At 38.9% G+C, this 17,052-nt stretch overlaps 1 protein-coding gene and 1 pseudogene across 1 annotated transcript; both read left to right on the top strand.

Annotated features, from left to right (window-relative positions):
* The first annotated feature begins 8,765 nt into the window (after positions 1-8,765).
* On the top strand, positions 8,766-9,159 carry LOC126002707 (histone deacetylase 8-like; annotated as a pseudogene).
* Positions 9,160-15,087: 5,928 nt separating this feature from the next.
* LOC126002433 (eukaryotic translation initiation factor 3 subunit F-like) lies at positions 15,088-16,378 on the top strand. Its single transcript, XM_049769382.1, has one exon. It carries the CDS (start codon positions 15,088-15,090, stop codon positions 16,210-16,212), a length of 1,125 nt encoding a protein of 374 aa, XP_049625339.1. The 3' UTR covers positions 16,213-16,378.
* The last annotated feature ends 674 nt before the right edge of the window (positions 16,379-17,052 follow it).

Below are 17,052 nucleotides of genomic sequence, written 5' to 3' on the forward strand. Positions count from 1 at the left end.
AAAGAGAAAATGAGTAAACTGGGGTAAGAGTCTAATACCCCCAAAATGGGCAGAATCCTTCTAGAGGTTCTCCTCATCGATTTGGGAAATGAAGGAGAAAAAGAAGGTGAAACACCCCATCAGTACCAAAAGAAGTGTCAAATATCCAGTGAGGACTCCAGTTACATCGATAAGCACCACAAAAAACTGATAAAAAAAATACAAACAAAAACAAACAAACATATAAACCAAAAAAACTCGCCGTGGTCTTGAAATAAGAAACATGGTGTAGCACATAACGAAAGAAAAGAAAGGAAGAGAGAAAAAAAAAAGAATAATTGGGGACAACAATTTCAATAATCACATCCAAACCGAGAAATCGACCAAAATAGGTAGGTAAATAAAAATAATAATAACAATAATAAATAAAGGTAATATATATATATATGTATATAAAAAATATCCAAGGTTTTGTGCTTTTTGCATTTTTGTTTTTTCCCTCTGCCCTGGCACAGTAAATATTGGGGTCATTCGAAACGGAATTCACTTGCCCTATGAGATATGGGGATTCTCCGTCCTTGGAGTATACTGTCATGGGATCAGTTCTAGTCTTTGCTCAGGATCATTACTCTCCCGGTGGTGTTTTTTTTTTTTTGTTTTTTTTTTGTTTTGTTTTGTTTTTTTGTGTGTGGAAGACTTCTGCTTTATCCAGGGTGATACATTCAGAGCTCTGTGTTTAGTGGTCTCAGTATCTGTACAGATCCTGAGGTGGGCCTTATGGTGAAGTCAGTCTTTGTGAATCTAGAGGTTCTGTTGCCTCAGTGCCATTTGAATCCATCTTCTGTGGTTGGTGATCTTGGTCTTTGTACTGAACCTAGGATGGCATCTAGGATAGTGTCTTTCTTTGTGCTTCCAGAAGCCCCTTTCCGTTACAGTTGTCTCTGCCGGACCTTTGGAACTGGGGATCATGCTTATTGTGCCGGTCTTAGTTCAAAGCCTAGACTAGGGCTTTTTAATTGGTCCCAAGATGTTTACAGTCTGGTCGTGGTTCTAGCAGCCAGTCCTCTGTAAATCACGATCTTGGCTTTTGGACCTACCAAAGGGTGCCACGTCTTCTGGTTTTGTCTTGTCGTTAGCTGGTAAGGTAGGCTAAACTGCTCTAAGGTCAAGTTGTTCACATTTTCTTCATTGTCGGGATATCATGTTAGCGCTGGCCCTTGTTGTTGACCCTGCAGTATTGAGGCCATCCCAGATGGAGTTTATTTCTTGCAGCTGTTGTGAAGAGCTGTGCCGTTTCTATGCCTGGGCACCAGGGTTCAAGGCTGGATGAATGGAATCTGATCACCTGAGGTCTAAGTTGATTCCACATGACATATTTTCAAGGTAGGAGATATCCCTGTATTGTAAACAACTATGAGTTCCTATCTCTAGTAGGTAAGAGCTCTTTTTTTTTTATGTAAGATTTCCCCTTTATTTAGTGTGCCTTTGCAGGGGGAAGTGGTGCTCCATTATATTGTTGGTGTATTTGGGGTGGACAGAGTGGATAACAGAAATAGGTCTCATACCCAAAAACGATTAAAAAAAATAAAGTGCATGTGCCCACAAATGTATATGTAGGGCAAACATTAAAAAAAAAAGGAAATATAATGAGTTAGTGAAGTTTTTAAAGGACCAAAGTGGTGCAAAAGACTACTTTACAATTGGGGGAGAACAGGTCTTATGCCTATGTTGGAAGTACTGTTTTTCCCCTTGTCTTTTGGATTTTTCTTGTGGTGTGTGGGTTCCCAGGCATCTTCCAATTACACCCCCTGACCTTCTTCAGATTGGTAAAAATTTGCGGCAGGGAGGTCTTGGAAGAGTTCTTGCATTGGGGATACTATTGGACCTAAGTCCGGTTTCAAGAAACAGTACACGTTATGGGGAGTTGGTAGGGAGGGTCTCGCAGCATGAGTCCACAGGGGAGTTGGCTGTCTTTTCTTGCAGGAGATGAGGTGTGGGTTCGGCTGGGTGTCCCCTCCCCTGGGTGCTGGGTACTGGTTCGTTGGGTAGGAGGTCGATCTTGATGCCTAAAAGATTAAGGACTGAGGGTGGAGAGTTTTATTATGGTGGGAGATCTGGATGGGATTGAGGGGTAAAGGGATAGTTGGATTTCGGGGGGGGGGAGTAAGGGGAAGGTATATGGGAGGGGTATGAAGGTAGAGAAAAGATAAAATACCATAGAAAGAAAGGGGGGAAGAGAAAGGGAAAAAAGTAAAGAGAAGAATAGAAGAGAAAAAGAAAAAAGAAAAGAAGAAAAAATAAAAAAAATAAAAAAAAATAAAGTAGTGAGAAGAAAGGAGAGAATAACAAGGGAATGTTGGTTTGGCTGAATGTGTTTGATGGCTAGAGCCTGTAGTTTAGGTCTGTACGTCGCAGGTACTGCTTTGGTGGTCTGACTGGTCACGTGGTTCAATTCCTAAAAGAAGGTTTAACCTAGAAATAAAGTGTATGTTAAAGAGTTTTCTCGTGGCCATCTCGTAGTGCAAGCAAGGTACGGTATCTCGTGTGGTATCCCGAGTTGCCATCTTAGTTTGTCCGCCCTTTGTATCTAAGGGCGCCTGTGAGCAGAAAAGCTGAGAGGTTATTTAAAGTATAGTAAGGTAAAGGGATTAAAACATAGTGTTATGGTATGTTGCCATCGCATTCCGTGATTTCCCGTGGTGTTCTATACTTGTGTTCCTGTTAACGATCTCTAAGGGATTATTGTGGACCTTTGTTGTAGGAGTCTGATTACATACCTCTCTATGTTGCTGTTTTCTTTGTGGTATAATGTGCAGTCAAGAGTTTGCGTTATTCCTTCTTCATGTATTTTGGACACTGCTCCCATGTATATGTTGACTATTACATTGTTTAGAGTTTCTACCCTGTTAAACCCTGTTATATGATTGTTAGGTATTAGTTATGTATAAAATATATGTTCTAGGTGTTTCAGAATAGTGCTACCATTCTGTGTTTATCTTTTGTCTTCTGACTTACTTCGTTTAACATAACATGATCTAGGTCCATCCACGTTGCTGCAAAGTCTGTGATTGTATCATTTCTAACTGCCATGTAATATTCCATTGTGTATATGTACCACATCTTAATGATCCATTCATCCGTTGTTGGACATCTAGGTTGGTTCCAAGATTTGGCTATTATACTGAGTGCTGCGATTAATAGTGGGGTGCATACGTATTTTGGAATGAATGTCCTTCCATCTTGTGGGTATATGCCTAGGAGAGCAATTGCGGGGTCAAATGGCAGCTCGATTCTGAGTTCTTTGAGCACTCTCCAGACTTTCCTCCATAGGTGTTGGACTAGGGGGCATTCCCACCAGCAGTGGATGAGAGTTCCTTTCATACCGCATCCCCGCCAACAAAGGTTGTTTCCGTCATTTTTGATGTGAGCCATCCTCACTGGTGTAAGGTGGTATCTCATTGTTGTCTTGATTTGGATCTCCCTGATGATGAGTGAAGGTGAGCATGTTTTGATGTGTTTGTTGGCCATCCTTCTGTCTTCCTCAGAGAAGTGTCTATTCATTTCATCTCCCCATTTTTTTATAGCTTTGTTTGATTTTGGGGGGCTCAGCTTTCTGAGTGCTTTGTATGTTCTAGATATCAGCTCTTTATCTGATATGTCGAGTGAAAAAATTTTTTCCCATTCTGTTGGCTGTCTTCTTGCATTAAGTAGGGTTTCTTTTGCCATGCAGAAGCTTTTTAGTTTGATTTAGTCCCATTTGTTTATATTTGATGCTAACATTCTTGCCATTGGTGCTCCATTCTCAAAGACCTTTTTGATATATAGGTCTTCGAGTGTTCTGCCTATTTTATTCTCGATAAACTTTATGGATTCGGGTCTGATTTCAAGGTCTTTGATCCATTTTGAGTTGATTTTTGTATAAGGAGTAAGGTATGGGTTGATTTTCACTTTCGTACATGTGGTTTTCCAGTTGTACCAACACCATTTGTTGAATAGGCTTTCTTTGTTCCATTTCAGATTCTTGCCTCTTTTATCAAATATTAGTTGGCTATATACCTGGGGGTTTATGTCTGGGAATTCTGTTCTGACCCACTGGTCTGAGGTCCTGTCTCTGTTCCAGTACCATGCTGTTTTGATTACTATGGCTTTATAATCTAGTTTCAAGTTAGGTAAGGAGATGCCTCCCAGCTTCTTGTTTTTCAGTATTTGTTTGGCTATCCTGGGTCTTTTGTGGTTCCAGATGAATTTTGTGAATGATTGTTCTAATTCTTTGAAGAATTGTGTCTGGATTTGGATAGGGATTGCATTAAATCTATATAGGAGTTTGGGTAGGATAGTCATTTTGATCATGTTAATTCTACCTATCCATGAGCATGGGATGTTCTTCCATTTCATTAGATCGCCTTCAATTTCTTTCTGAAGTATTTTGAAGTTTCCCTGGTATAGGTCTTTCACTTCTCTTGTAAGGTTGATTCCTAGATACTTGATATTTTTTGATACTATCTTAAATGGAATTGTATTTTTAATCTCTCTCTCCTCAGCTTCATTGTTTGTATATAGAAACGCTACTGTCTTTTGTGTATTGACCTTGTAACCAGCCACTTTGCTGTATTGGTTAATTGTTTCTAGGAGTTTTACTGTGGACTCTTTAGGGTTTTCGATGTATATCATCATATCATCGGCAAATAGAGATAGCTTGTGTTCCTCTTTCCCAATTTGAATTCCTTTGATTTCCTTCTCTTGTCGGATTGCTATTGCTAGGACTTCTAAGGTTATATTGAATAAGAGTGGAGAGAGTGGACAGCCTTGCCTAGTTCATGATCTTAGTGGGAATGCTTCTAGTTTCTCACCATTGAGTATAATGTTGGCTGTAGGCTTTTCATATATAGCTGTAACTATCTTGAGGAAGGTTCCTTCTAATCCTATTTTGCTGAGTGTCTTTAACATGAAAGGATGTTGGATTTTGTCAAACACCTTCTCTGCATCGATTGATATGATCATGTGGTTTTTGTCTTTCATGTTGTTGATGTGGTGTATAATGTTGATTGATTTGCGTATGTTAAACCAACCTTGCATTCCTGGAATGAATCCCACTTGATCGTGATGTATGATCTTCTTGATGAAGTGCTGGATTCGGTTTGCTAAGATTTTATTGAGTATCTTTGCATCTATGTTCATTAGTGAGATTGGTCTGTAGTTTTCTTTTTTGGTAGTGTCTTTGCCTTCTTTGGGAATGAGTGTGATATTAGCCTCATAAAAGGAGTTGGGGAGGATTCCTGTTTTTTCTATGGTTTGGAAGAGCCTATGGAAAAGTGGTAGTAACTCTTCTTGAAATGTTTGATAGAATTCACCTGTAAATCCATCTGGGCCTGGGCTTTTGTTCTTAGGGAGTTTTTTAATTATATCTTCAATTTCCTCTGAGGTGATTGGTCTATTTAGGATCTCTAGATCTTCCTTTTCCAGTCTTGGAAGAGGGTGTTTTTCCAAGAATCTATCGATTTCTACTGGGTTCTCTAGCCTAGTTGAGTATAGATGTTCATAATATGATCTCATGATATGTTGTATTTCTTGGGGTTCTGTTGCAATATCTCCCCTTTCATTTGTGATCCTACTGATTTGGGTGTTTTCTCTCTTTTTTTTTTGGTGAGTTTTGCCAATGGTTTGTCTATCTTGTTTATTTTTTCAAAAAACCAACTCCTGGTCTCATTGATTTTTTGTATTGTTTTCTTAGTTTCTATGTTGTTTATTTCTGCTCTAGTTTTTATTATTTCTTGCCTTCTGGATGTGGTTGGATTTCTCTGTTGCTGTTGTTCCAATTCTTTGAGGTGATCTTTTAAACTGTTGGTTTTGTTATTTTCCTGTTTCTTGACATAGGCCTGTATTGCTATGAGTTTCCCCCTAATTACTGCTTTTTCTGTGTCCCATAAATTTTGACATGTTGTCTCTTCATTGTCATTTGTCTCAAGGAATCTTTTTATTTCTTCCTTGAGTTGTTCTTTGACCCAGCTGTTGTTGAGCAGCATGTTGTTTAATCTCCAGGTATTAGTTTTTCTCCATTGCTTCTTCTTGACATCGATTTTGAGCTCTGTTGCATAGTGATCTGAGAGGGTACTTCTAATGATCCTTACCTTTCTGGTCTTATATAGGTTGGCTTTGTATCCTAGGACATGGTCTATTCTGGAGAAGGTTCCATGTGGGCTTGAGAAGAATGTGTATTCTGCTTTCTGGGGGTGGAGGGCTCTATATAAGTCTATTAGCCCTAAATCTTCTAATTTTTCATTCAGAGCTCTTATTTCTTTGCTATTTTTCTGTTTGGTGGATCTGTCCAGTGGTGATAGTGGAGTGTTGAGGTCCCCTGCTATTATCACATTTCCCTTCATGTGCTTCTCCAGGTTTGCCAGTAGTTGCCTCACATATTTTGCTGATTCTACATTAGGTGCATAGATATTGACCAGGGTTAGTGTTTCTTGATCTAATGTTCCCCTGATCAGTAAGTAGTGACCCTCTTTGTCTCTGACCACTTTCTTGAGGTTGAATGCAATTTGGTCTGATATGAGAATAAAATTTTCTTCTTTCTGAGGCTGGAGCAGTGGCACAGGCAGTAGGGCATTTGCCTTGCACTTGCTAACCTAGGACAAACCGCAGTTTGATCCCCCATCATCCCATATGGTCCCCCAAGCCAGGAGCGATTTCTGAACGCATAGCCTTGAGCATCACCGGGTGTGGCCCAAATCCCCCCCAAATTTCTTTTTTTCCTTCCTTCCTTCCTTCCTTCCTTCCTTCCTTCCTTCCTTCCTTCCTTCCTTCCTTCCTTCCTTCCTTCCTTCCTTCCTTCCTTCCTTCCTTCCTTTCTTCCTCTTTCTTTCTCTCTCTCTCTTTCTTTTCTTTCTTCTTTCTTTCTTTCTTTCTTTCTTTCTTTCTTTCTTTCTTTCTTTCTTTCTTTCTTTCTTTCTTTCTTTCTTTCTTTCTTTCTTTCTTTCTTTCTTTCTTTCTTTCTTTCTTTCTTTCTTTCTTTCTCTCTCCCCCTCTCTCCCTCCCTCCCTCTCTGCCTTTCTTTCTTTCTTTCTTTCTTTCTTTCTTTCTTTCTTTCTTTCTTTCTTTCTTTCTTTCTTTCTTTCTTTCTTTCTTTCTTTCTTTCTTTCTTTCTTTCTTTCTTTCTTTCTTTCTTTCTTTCTTTCTTTCTTTCTTTCTTTCTTTCTTTCTTTCTTTCTTTCTTTCTTCTTTCCTTTCTCCATCATCATCATCATCATCATCATCATCATCATCATCAGGACTGCTGGGGACCAAACCTGGGTTGGTGATATGCAAGGCAAGTTCTCTACCTTCTGTAATATTGCTCTGGCTCAAAAACAACTTTTTAGACATTAGCCTTAATTGATTAAAATTCTTCAATACTCCATTACCACATCTAAAGAATAGTTTTGGTTTAAATGGACTCACCAGAGACTACAGGAAAAGGTTCTTCCTGTTCTGTCTGAACATAAGCTGTGGTATTTTTCCAAGAGATTCAGTTTTTCAGAAATGAATCTAAGGTCCACAGGGATTTATGAAGCTCGTGAAACTTCTATCTAATTTTGTTTAAAGTAATTTTTTCATATTTCTTTCTGTATTGTTGCAGTGCTTCAATTACCTTTTTCCTATTCTCTCTCAAACTGAGGTTGAAAGCCTCTAGAAGGACTCTGCCCATTTTCAGCTCATTTGATTTTTTTACCCCATTCTATTGCTTTCTGTCCTTCAAACAAAACCACATAACTCGAACTATCTAGCTCCACCTCTGAAATAGAGAGGGAAACAAGGGAGGGTACCAGGACCAAACAGATATATGATCACTAATAGTAAGCTAGACACAGAGGGGACCACTTACTCTAGCAGCCCAGGGGGTGATGGTGGAGGATATTGGTTGCAGGAAGGGAATGGGGGTGGGGGAAGGACAAATTTGGTAATGGGTATTCCCCTGATTCAATGTTAATTTGCACCTAAAATACTACTGTGAATGATATGTAAGCCAATATGGTCAAAAATAAAAATAAAAAGAAGAAAACAAAAAATTATTTTTTCAAATACTTTTTACATATAACCCTCCAATAATCATCACCTAATACAGAAGAGAAACCAAAGACCCACCCACAGACCAGTCATACCATTGGGGCAGAAAAACAAGCAGTTATAAATGTGAAACATGGTTTCCTGAAAATGGATCGTAGTTTGGTAAGTTTGGTAAGCATCCAGTAAATATTTGATAATCAGAAGCTATTATAGGTTTTTCTCTAAATATTCATTCTCATTTCCTAGAATAAGGCAGATTCTTTGAATCAGGAACCAAAAAGTAAAAATAGTCTGAACAATTAAGGTAATAGATTCCCCAATAACTCGCCATGATCATATAGTGGTTAGTACTCTACGTTGTGAAAAATTTAGGCAACTAACTTTCCCTATTAAAACCAATAGGTGGACTTTTATTTTAAGCCATTTAGATTATCTGTATCTTTAACTTTCCCAGATTCTTGCCAAATATGTACATTTATACAATTTGAATCAGTGAAGTATCTATATATACTTACAGATATGTATGTCTTCATAAATATACATCTTAATATATTTGCTTTTTATAACAGCTTTCCTTATCTACTTTCTTCATTGACTTCTAATCCTGTGATATGGATTTTATATTATCCCATTTTATTATTAATATAGAGACAGTATAGATATGCACCTTGACTGGACCAAAGCAATTGCAGTAGATTTGGGTTAGAACTGCAGTATTCTGGGAACATTTGAAAGGGAAGATGGAGGAGCCAGAGGAAGCCATCAGTGGATATTTACTACCACTAGTTTACATCTACAGTCCTGAATATATCCACATAAACCAATATCCACTATGTACTCTTTGATTGAAACACATGCACTGTTGAACCCAAAGTGGCCTCCATGGAGGAGATGGTCACCTTCCATACTGAAGCATATCTGCAACATCTCTAGAAGTTCAACCAGGAAGAAGATGTCTATAATCTAGACTCCAAAAAATAAGGGATAGGTTATGACTACCCAGCCACTGAAAGAATTTTTGACTATGCAGCAGCTGTAGGAGGAGCTACAGTCACAGTTGCCCAATGCCTGATTGATAGAATGTGCAAAGTTGCCATTAACTGTTCTGGAGGGTGACATCAAGCAAAGAAGTAAGAAATTGACCTTCCTGCTTCCCATGTCTTTCTAGATTTGGTTGGTTTCTTCCTTATTTGCTCTCTTAGGCTTATTGTACTGGCATTTATTGAGAGACTTGTGTATATAGGTATCCCTTTCTTGGTATTCTGAAGATTTAGAAATGAAATAAGGTGACAGAATATGGTACAAAGTTCACTATTAAAAATCAAACACTTGAGCTCTATGTCTAATTTTGTTAATTTGGCCAACTGACATGGACAGATTAACTTCTCTAGGCCTTTCTTCATCAGGAATATAGGTTAAACTTAAGATAAAACTTGACAATTTCTGGACTTTTTTTTTTTTTTTTTGATTTTGGACCATACCCGGTGATGCTCAGGGGTTACTCCTGGCTCTGTGCTCAGAAATCACTCCTGGCTTGGGGGACCATATGGGACACCAGGGAATCTAACTGAGGTTCGTCCTAGGTCAGCCATGTGCAAGGAAAAAGCCTTACTGCTGTGCCATCACTTTGGTCTCTGCTTTTTAGCTTTTTAAAGTTCAATTCAATAATGAAGGGTTGTAACTCACTCTAGAAACCTTATAAAAATAGAATAATTGGGGGACCACATCAACTTGCTGCTCATTGAATAATACATATATAATATACATATATAACAACTAAAGAGATTTAGTAGTAAGGAAAAATTAATTATGGGAATCTTAGAAGAGGAAAATTTTAGAGCTAGTTATTGGAACAAGTGACACATTTTCAAACAAATGGAGAATTGATGAGAATGGATGTGAAGAATTAAGAAAGGTTTGTTTATGCCATTTCTAAGGAAAGTAGCAAATGTGTCATTGTATGAAGAAAGAGCTTGGAAATTACTGTTCTTTAGTACTCCTTGGAATTGAAATAAAAGTTCTTTTTTGTATTTTGTGTTAACATTTTAAATAGCCATAATAGGCAGCACTCAGGGTTTATTCTTGGCTCTGTGTTCAGAAGTCATTCCTGGCAGTTCTCAGGAGACAATATAGGAGCTGGAGATCAAATCTGAATTGGCTGTTTGCAAGGCAAATGTCCTATCCACTTTAGCTCTGGCCCAGAAGAAGGATTTTTTTAAATATAATTTTTATTTTGATCGTAGTGGTTGACAATTATTGTTGACAATAATATTATGGGTACATATTTACATAAAATCAGGGGGGTTCCCATCACCGATTTGTCCTCCCTACCCCTCCGTGTTCGTCCTACCTCCCATATCTTCCTCCCTCACTTCCAGGGCTGCGAGAATATGTGGTCCCCTCTGTACCTAGCTTACTACTTAGAAGTCTTGGTCTTGGTGCCTCCCTTATTTCCCCCTCTAACTGGAAGGAAGGACTACATAGTTCAAATTATGTTGTTTTATTAAGAAGAGAAAAGTAGTAAACTGGGGTAAAAGTCTAATATGCTGAAAATGGGCGGAATCCTTCTAGAGGCTCATCGTCTGTTTGAGAGATGAAGGAGAAAAATAATGTGAAACAGCCCAACAGTACAAAAAGAATTGTCAAATATCCAGTGATAATGATAGGCACCACAAAAAAAGCCATGGTCTTGAGTTAAAAAACATGGCGGAGCACCTAAAGAAAGAAAAGAAGAAAAAAAAACCAATATAAATATAAATGGGGACAACAACTTCAACAACCACACCAAAACAAAGGAATTGACAAAAGTAGATAGGTAAATAAAAATAAAAATAATAATAATAATAAATGAAGAATAAAAAATAATATATAAAAGATGAAAAATGTTTTGTGCTTTTTGCCTTTTTTTTCCCTCCTGCACCGGCACAGTAAATATTGGGGTCATTCGAAAAGGAATTCACTTGGCCTAAGTGTTATGGGGTTTCTCCACCCTTGGGGTATATTGTCATGGGATTAACTGTAGACTCCATTCAGGTTCATTTACTCTACCAGTGGTGCTTTCATGGTGTTTGGAAAACTTCTGTTCTGTCCTGGGTGATGAGATAAGACCTCTGTATCTAGAGATCTCAGTATCTGCACAGGTTGAGGAGTGGGACTAATGATGAAGTCTTTCTTTGTGGTTCTAGAAGTTCTGTTCCCTTAGTGTCATTTTAATTCATCTTCTGTGGTTGGTGGCCTTGGTCTTTGCACTGATCCTGGGATGAAACTTAGGATAGCGTCTTTCATTGTGTTTCCAGAAGCCCCATTCCGTTGCGATTGTCTCTCCCGGACCTTTGGAACTGGGGATCATGGTTGTTGTGCGGGTAGTATTTCAAACCCTAGACTAGGGCTTTTTTATTGGTCTCAAGATGTATTCAGTCCAGTCATGGTTCTAGCAGCCAGTCATCTGTAAATCGCGGTCTTGGCTTTTGGACTGACCAAAGGGTGACAAGTCTTTTGATTTTGTCTTATTGTTAGCTGGTGAGGTAGGATAACCTGTTCTTAGGTCAAGTTGTTCCCATTTTCTTTGTTGTCAGGATATCATATTAGAGCTGGCACTTGTTGGTGGCCCAGCAGTATTAAGGATGTCCCGGATGGGGTTTGTTTCCTGTAGCTGTTGTGAAGAACTGTGTCGATTCTATGTCTGGGATCCAGGGTTCAAGGCTGGACAGATGGTGTCTAATCACCTGAGGGCTAAGTTGGGTCCATGTGACATATTTTCAAGGTGGGAGATATCCCTGTATTGTAAACAAGTATGAGTTCTTATCTCTAGTAGATAAGAGCTCTTTTTTATGTGTAATATTTCCTCTTTTTTTTAGTGTGCCTTTGCAGGGAGAAATGGTGCTACTTTGTATTGTCTGTGCATTTGGGGGTGGACAGAGAAGAAAACAGAAACAGGTCACACATCCAAACAAGATACAAATAGGAATAAAAGTATATGTGCTCACATATGTATATGTAAAACAAACAAAAATGAATTAACAAAATAATTAAAGGAACCATGTGATATCTGAGACTACCTTACTTTTGGGGAAAAGCAGGTAAAGAGGTGGTGCAATACCGGTCTTATACTTATGTTGGAAGTATAGGTTTCCCCATTGTCTTTTGGGATTTTCTTGTGGTGTGTGGGTTCCCAGGCACCTTTCCTTCACTCCCCCTGACCTTCTTGAGATTGGCAAAGGATTTGCGGCAGGGAGGTCTTGTAAGAGTTCTTGCATTGGGGGTACTATTGGAGCTAAGTCCGGTTTCAAGTAACAGTCCACGGTAGGGGGATTTGGTAGGGAGGGCCGTGCAGCATGAGTCCGCCGGGGAGTTGGTTGCCTTTTCTTGTGGGGGGTGAGGTGTGGGTTTGACTGGGTGTCCCTCAGGAGAAGGATTTTTTAATCTCAAAATTTGTCTGTGACATGTGAGTAAGATGAAGATAGCTGCTAATTGAAGATGCCAACCAATCATCTATTCTATTAGCTATGACCTAAATCTTCCTGTGTGCTCTGAGTCAAGAGAAGATAGTGTATTATTTTTTATATTAAAGACCTGGAGCAGTTCTTGCCCCATAAGCAGTTGGGAACAGGTGTAGGAGGGAGGAGGGCATAGGGTAGCGGTGAGAGGGAAACCGTTAATGTTGTTGGCAGAAAATGTGTACTGGTGAAGGTCTATAACTTAATCTGAACAACTTTATCTGTGAAAAAATAAACTAGTATGAACTACCTTGTAACCATGGTGTTTAAATAAACAAAAGAAAAAATTTGGAGGAAAAAAAACACAAAACACAAAAACCAAACCTTGAGCACAACTGGAGAAGAGATGTTTGTTGGACATTGAATGATTAATAATAAAGAACAACTTTGTAACTGTATCTCGTGGTGATTCAATTAAAATTTTATGTAGAAAATCCTGTAGTATTCCATTGCTTCCTAGTTTTCCTTTTTCTATTATGACTCTTCCGTAATAACCCTCGAAGTGAAATGCACCAACTTTGCTGCCAAAGAAGTTCAAGTTGATGGGTAACTGAAGGGAAGAGCATGGCTAAAATTTAGTTGAAAGTTAAAATCCCATCGCACAATTTCTCCTTAACTGGCATAGGAATTGCTGCAATTTTTCTGTTTAATTGCATTTCAAATGGCAGAGATTTACTTATTAAGTACTCGTGGTGAACCTGTGAATACTTCCTCAGGGAGTAATGATTGCTTTGGCTGGATTCTATTTTTCTTTAGCAGTTTTCTGGCAATGAAGTTAGAATGTAGTCAGACAATTGGAGGTGATAACCATTTTCTAATAATCACCGCAGGCTTTTGGCACCTAAATCTTTGGCATCCTCTAGGGAAGTGCTCATTTATGCTACTTGTTAGATCAAGCTGTTTGTCTTATTTATTTATTTTTGCTGGGAAATTAGAACTCACTCGTCTAGTTTCTTACGTCAGTTGGATTTCAGTGGGTGCCCTGAGAAGCACTCAAAGGCTTCGAATCATATCTGATAGGCAATAGGCAAAAAGAGGTTTTAAAACATGATCACAGTTTGAACATTTTTATCCGAGGTTCCAGGGTATTTGAAATCAGGATGCGGTTCTGAGTTAATGACTCAAGGAAACACTTACTTGCTTATATTGCCTATTTGGTTTTCATGAACCTTACATGTATTGTCTTTATCCTGTAACAAAGTCCACAATGAATGAAGCTTCCTCTTCATTTCCTGTGCAGGCCTTCCTCTGGTTTGTGGTCTTTGTACTTCATCTTAACATGAGCTCCCATTACTTCTGTTATCTACTTATCCTTGTAGTTTAGTTGCATATTTACTTTTCTGCCTTACAAGCTCTTAACAGAACCTTTAATTTCTCTATAACTTTTTCTTTACACTCTTTCCTTTCATTTTAGTACTTAAACCAGAGTTATATTCCCTTTCCAAATATTGAGTTTTTAAATACCTGTTTTTATTCCTAAGGATTTATTTATAAGACTAGCTTATAGTTGTTAAATTTGGTATTAATTTGATTATTTCATATGCCCCAGATCTCTTAAGAGATTTTTTTATTAAAGAGTTTGCTAATCTACCTGAATTTACTTCTATAATTACATATAATCCTTTTCTAGTCTTTCTAGAATTGAAAAGATAGAATAGAGCTTAGACTCTTGCCTTGCATGTGTCCAATCCAAGTTTGAGCTCCAGCACCACATAATGATCTTAGTACAGAGCCAGGGATAAATTCTGAAAATCATTGGATGTGGTCCTGAAAGCCTTAAAACAAAACAAAACAAAACAAAACAAAACAAAATTACATCTTAAAATTTGCTACTTGGAGCATGCTTTCTGGAATTGTGTAAGTTATATAAATTGAATGGTTATATGAAAGAACCAATATAAGTAAATACTAATTAGGTTGTCTCTAAATGACTACACTCCTGGTGGGACTCATATAGGACTCATATGTTGTACTGGTGACTGAACTGAGTTCTTCTGCATGCAAAATAAATATATTGCTGGCTGTGCTATCTCTGGATTGAAAATTGGAGATATTTGTGGAAACCCAGAAAATGTTCCTTTAGTATATTTTTACTACTATAAGTGAGTGTTGTCCCTCTATTATATATAATATCCACATTAAAATACCTTTAGGATTTTTTTTAACTTTCATATACCATTTATGTTTCTTATCTGGGTAGATCTATAGATATACCAAGCTTATACAATTGAAGAATATTGTATAAGCTGCTGTTAAGATTTTTCTTGTGTTAGTTAAGAACCTATGAAACTTAGTACTTAACCTAACACTATTTCCAATGACTGCAAATCCAAAAATTTTCAAATAAATTACAAAAAATAAAATTTAATGTACTGTAGGGTTAAGTGATGACTATGAAACCAATGGCATGGTGGAGGACTGAATAGGAAAGAGAGTGGAAACATTTTTATATCTGAATTTTCTGCAAACTTGTGCTGTAACTTTATTAATGTATACACATTTTCTTTATCAATAAACAAATGGCTTATTTTCATATTTATCTCCAGCCAAAAATATACTTTTTATGATGGCCACCCCGGCAGTACCGGCGAGTGACTCTCCCGCCACGCCAGCTCCAGCTTCCTCGGCCCCGGCCCCAGCCCCGGCTCTGGCGGCAGACTCGGCTCCAGCTCCTGCCCCGGCCGCTGCCCCATCTTCGGCCCTGGCGGCAGCTCCTGCGATGGCTGTGGCTGCTGCTTCGACTCCCGCCTCCGCCTCGGACTTGGCGGCCAACGTGGACACGACCCCGGCTCCCAGCCAGACGCCGAGCTCTGCGCCAGCCCCAGCGCAGACCCCAGTGCAGGCGCTGCCCGGCACCGCCCTCCCCGGGCCCTTCCCCGGTGGCCGCGTGGTCCGATTGCACCCAGCCATCTTGGCCTCCATCGTGGAAAGCTATGAGCGACGGAACGAGGGCGCTGCCTGTGTGATTGGGACCCTCTTGGGAACCGTTGACAAACATTCAGTGGAAGTCACCAATTGCTTCTCAGTACCCCACAATGAGTCAGAAGATGAGGATGCTGTTGATAAGGAATTTGCTAAGAATATGTATGAATTACACAAGAAAGTCTCTCCAAATGAGCTGATTCTAGGCTGGTATGCTACAGGCCATGGCATCACTGAGCACTCAGTGCTGATCCATGAGTACTACAGCCGGGAAGCCCCTAATCCCATTCACCTCACAGTGGACGCAAGCCTCCAGAATGGCCAAATGAGCATCAAGGCCTATGTCAGCACTTTAATGGGTGTCCATGGGAGGACCATGGAGGTGATGTTCACACCTCTAACGGTGAAATATGCCTACCATGACACTGAGCGCATTGGAGTGGACCTGATTATGAAGACCTGCTTTAACGCCAACCGTGTGATTGGACTGTCCAGTGACTTGCAGCAAGTAGGAGGTGCATCAGCTCGCATCCAGGATGCCTTAAGCACAGTGTTGCAGTACGCAGAGGATGTGCTGTCCAGAAAGGTGTCAGCTGACAATACCGTGGGCAGGTTCTTGATGAGTCTGGTTAATCAAGTTCCCAAAATTGTCCCTGATGACTTTGAGATCATGCTTAACAGCAATATCAATGACCTGTTGATGGTGACCTATCTGGCCAATCTCACACAGTCCCAGATTGCCCTCAACGAGAAGCTCGTAAATCTGTAAATGGACCCCAAACAACTGTTCTGCCAAACTGGCCTCATTACCAGGACTCAGAATGGAGTGAAGTGAGGTGTTTGAGTTTTTTTGTTTTGTTTTTATTGATTTGGTCACTGAGTCAGCTGCTGTGACTTTAAATAAAAATAACCTATCTTTTATAAAAATATATAAATATATATTTTATATAATATAATTTATTAATATATCAATACCTTGAAGTTATCAATTCTGGTCTGGTGAAGGGACTAAGTTTGACTCAGCCACTGTTTTACATATAGAGATTTTCAATACACAGTGCTTGGACAATATAGTAAAAACTTAAATAATACAAATGAATGGATGGAAAGAAAGAAATGGAGTTATGTTTAGTGACCTTACTATATGCTTTTGAGATAATATAGTAAAAAGGGATAATGATAACACGTTTTAAAAAGGACACAAATGGCATATTTAACCTTCTCTGAAAGAAGAAATTCTCTTAATCTAAGTTTTTTAAGTATAGAAGCACTGAGAATTTCCTGTGACTGAATACTAGTAAATCTTTAAGTCAAATTAAAGGCCAAGACTGCTCTTATGGATGTCAAGTCTTCCACAAAGCACTTTCCATGAAAAATAAAAGTATGGGCTTTTCTTCAAAATTTCTAGAATTTGGCTGACTGCCTGGATTATCCCATGATATTAGTCAACCCACAAATCCCACATTTGCTTATTCAATCCAGAGCAACTGAATACTCCCATTCTCCCATCTCTTTTGTTAGCAATTACTTTGTTAACCTGAATTGAATTCTGCAACACAAAATGAAATGACTAATTTTTTTGGAGTTTTCCCCTCCCAGGCTCTTTATG

This window comes from Suncus etruscus, chromosome 1 (genome assembly GCF_024139225.1).
Source record: "Suncus etruscus isolate mSunEtr1 chromosome 1, mSunEtr1.pri.cur, whole genome shotgun sequence".
Classification (NCBI taxonomy): Eukaryota; Metazoa; Chordata; class Mammalia; order Eulipotyphla; family Soricidae; genus Suncus; species Suncus etruscus.

What these genes read in the sequence shown, in the direction of transcription:
- LOC126002433 (XM_049769382.1), top strand. Translation starts at nt 15,088, where the DNA reads ATGGCCACCCCGGCAGTACCGGCGAGTGACTCTCCCGCCACGCCAGCT.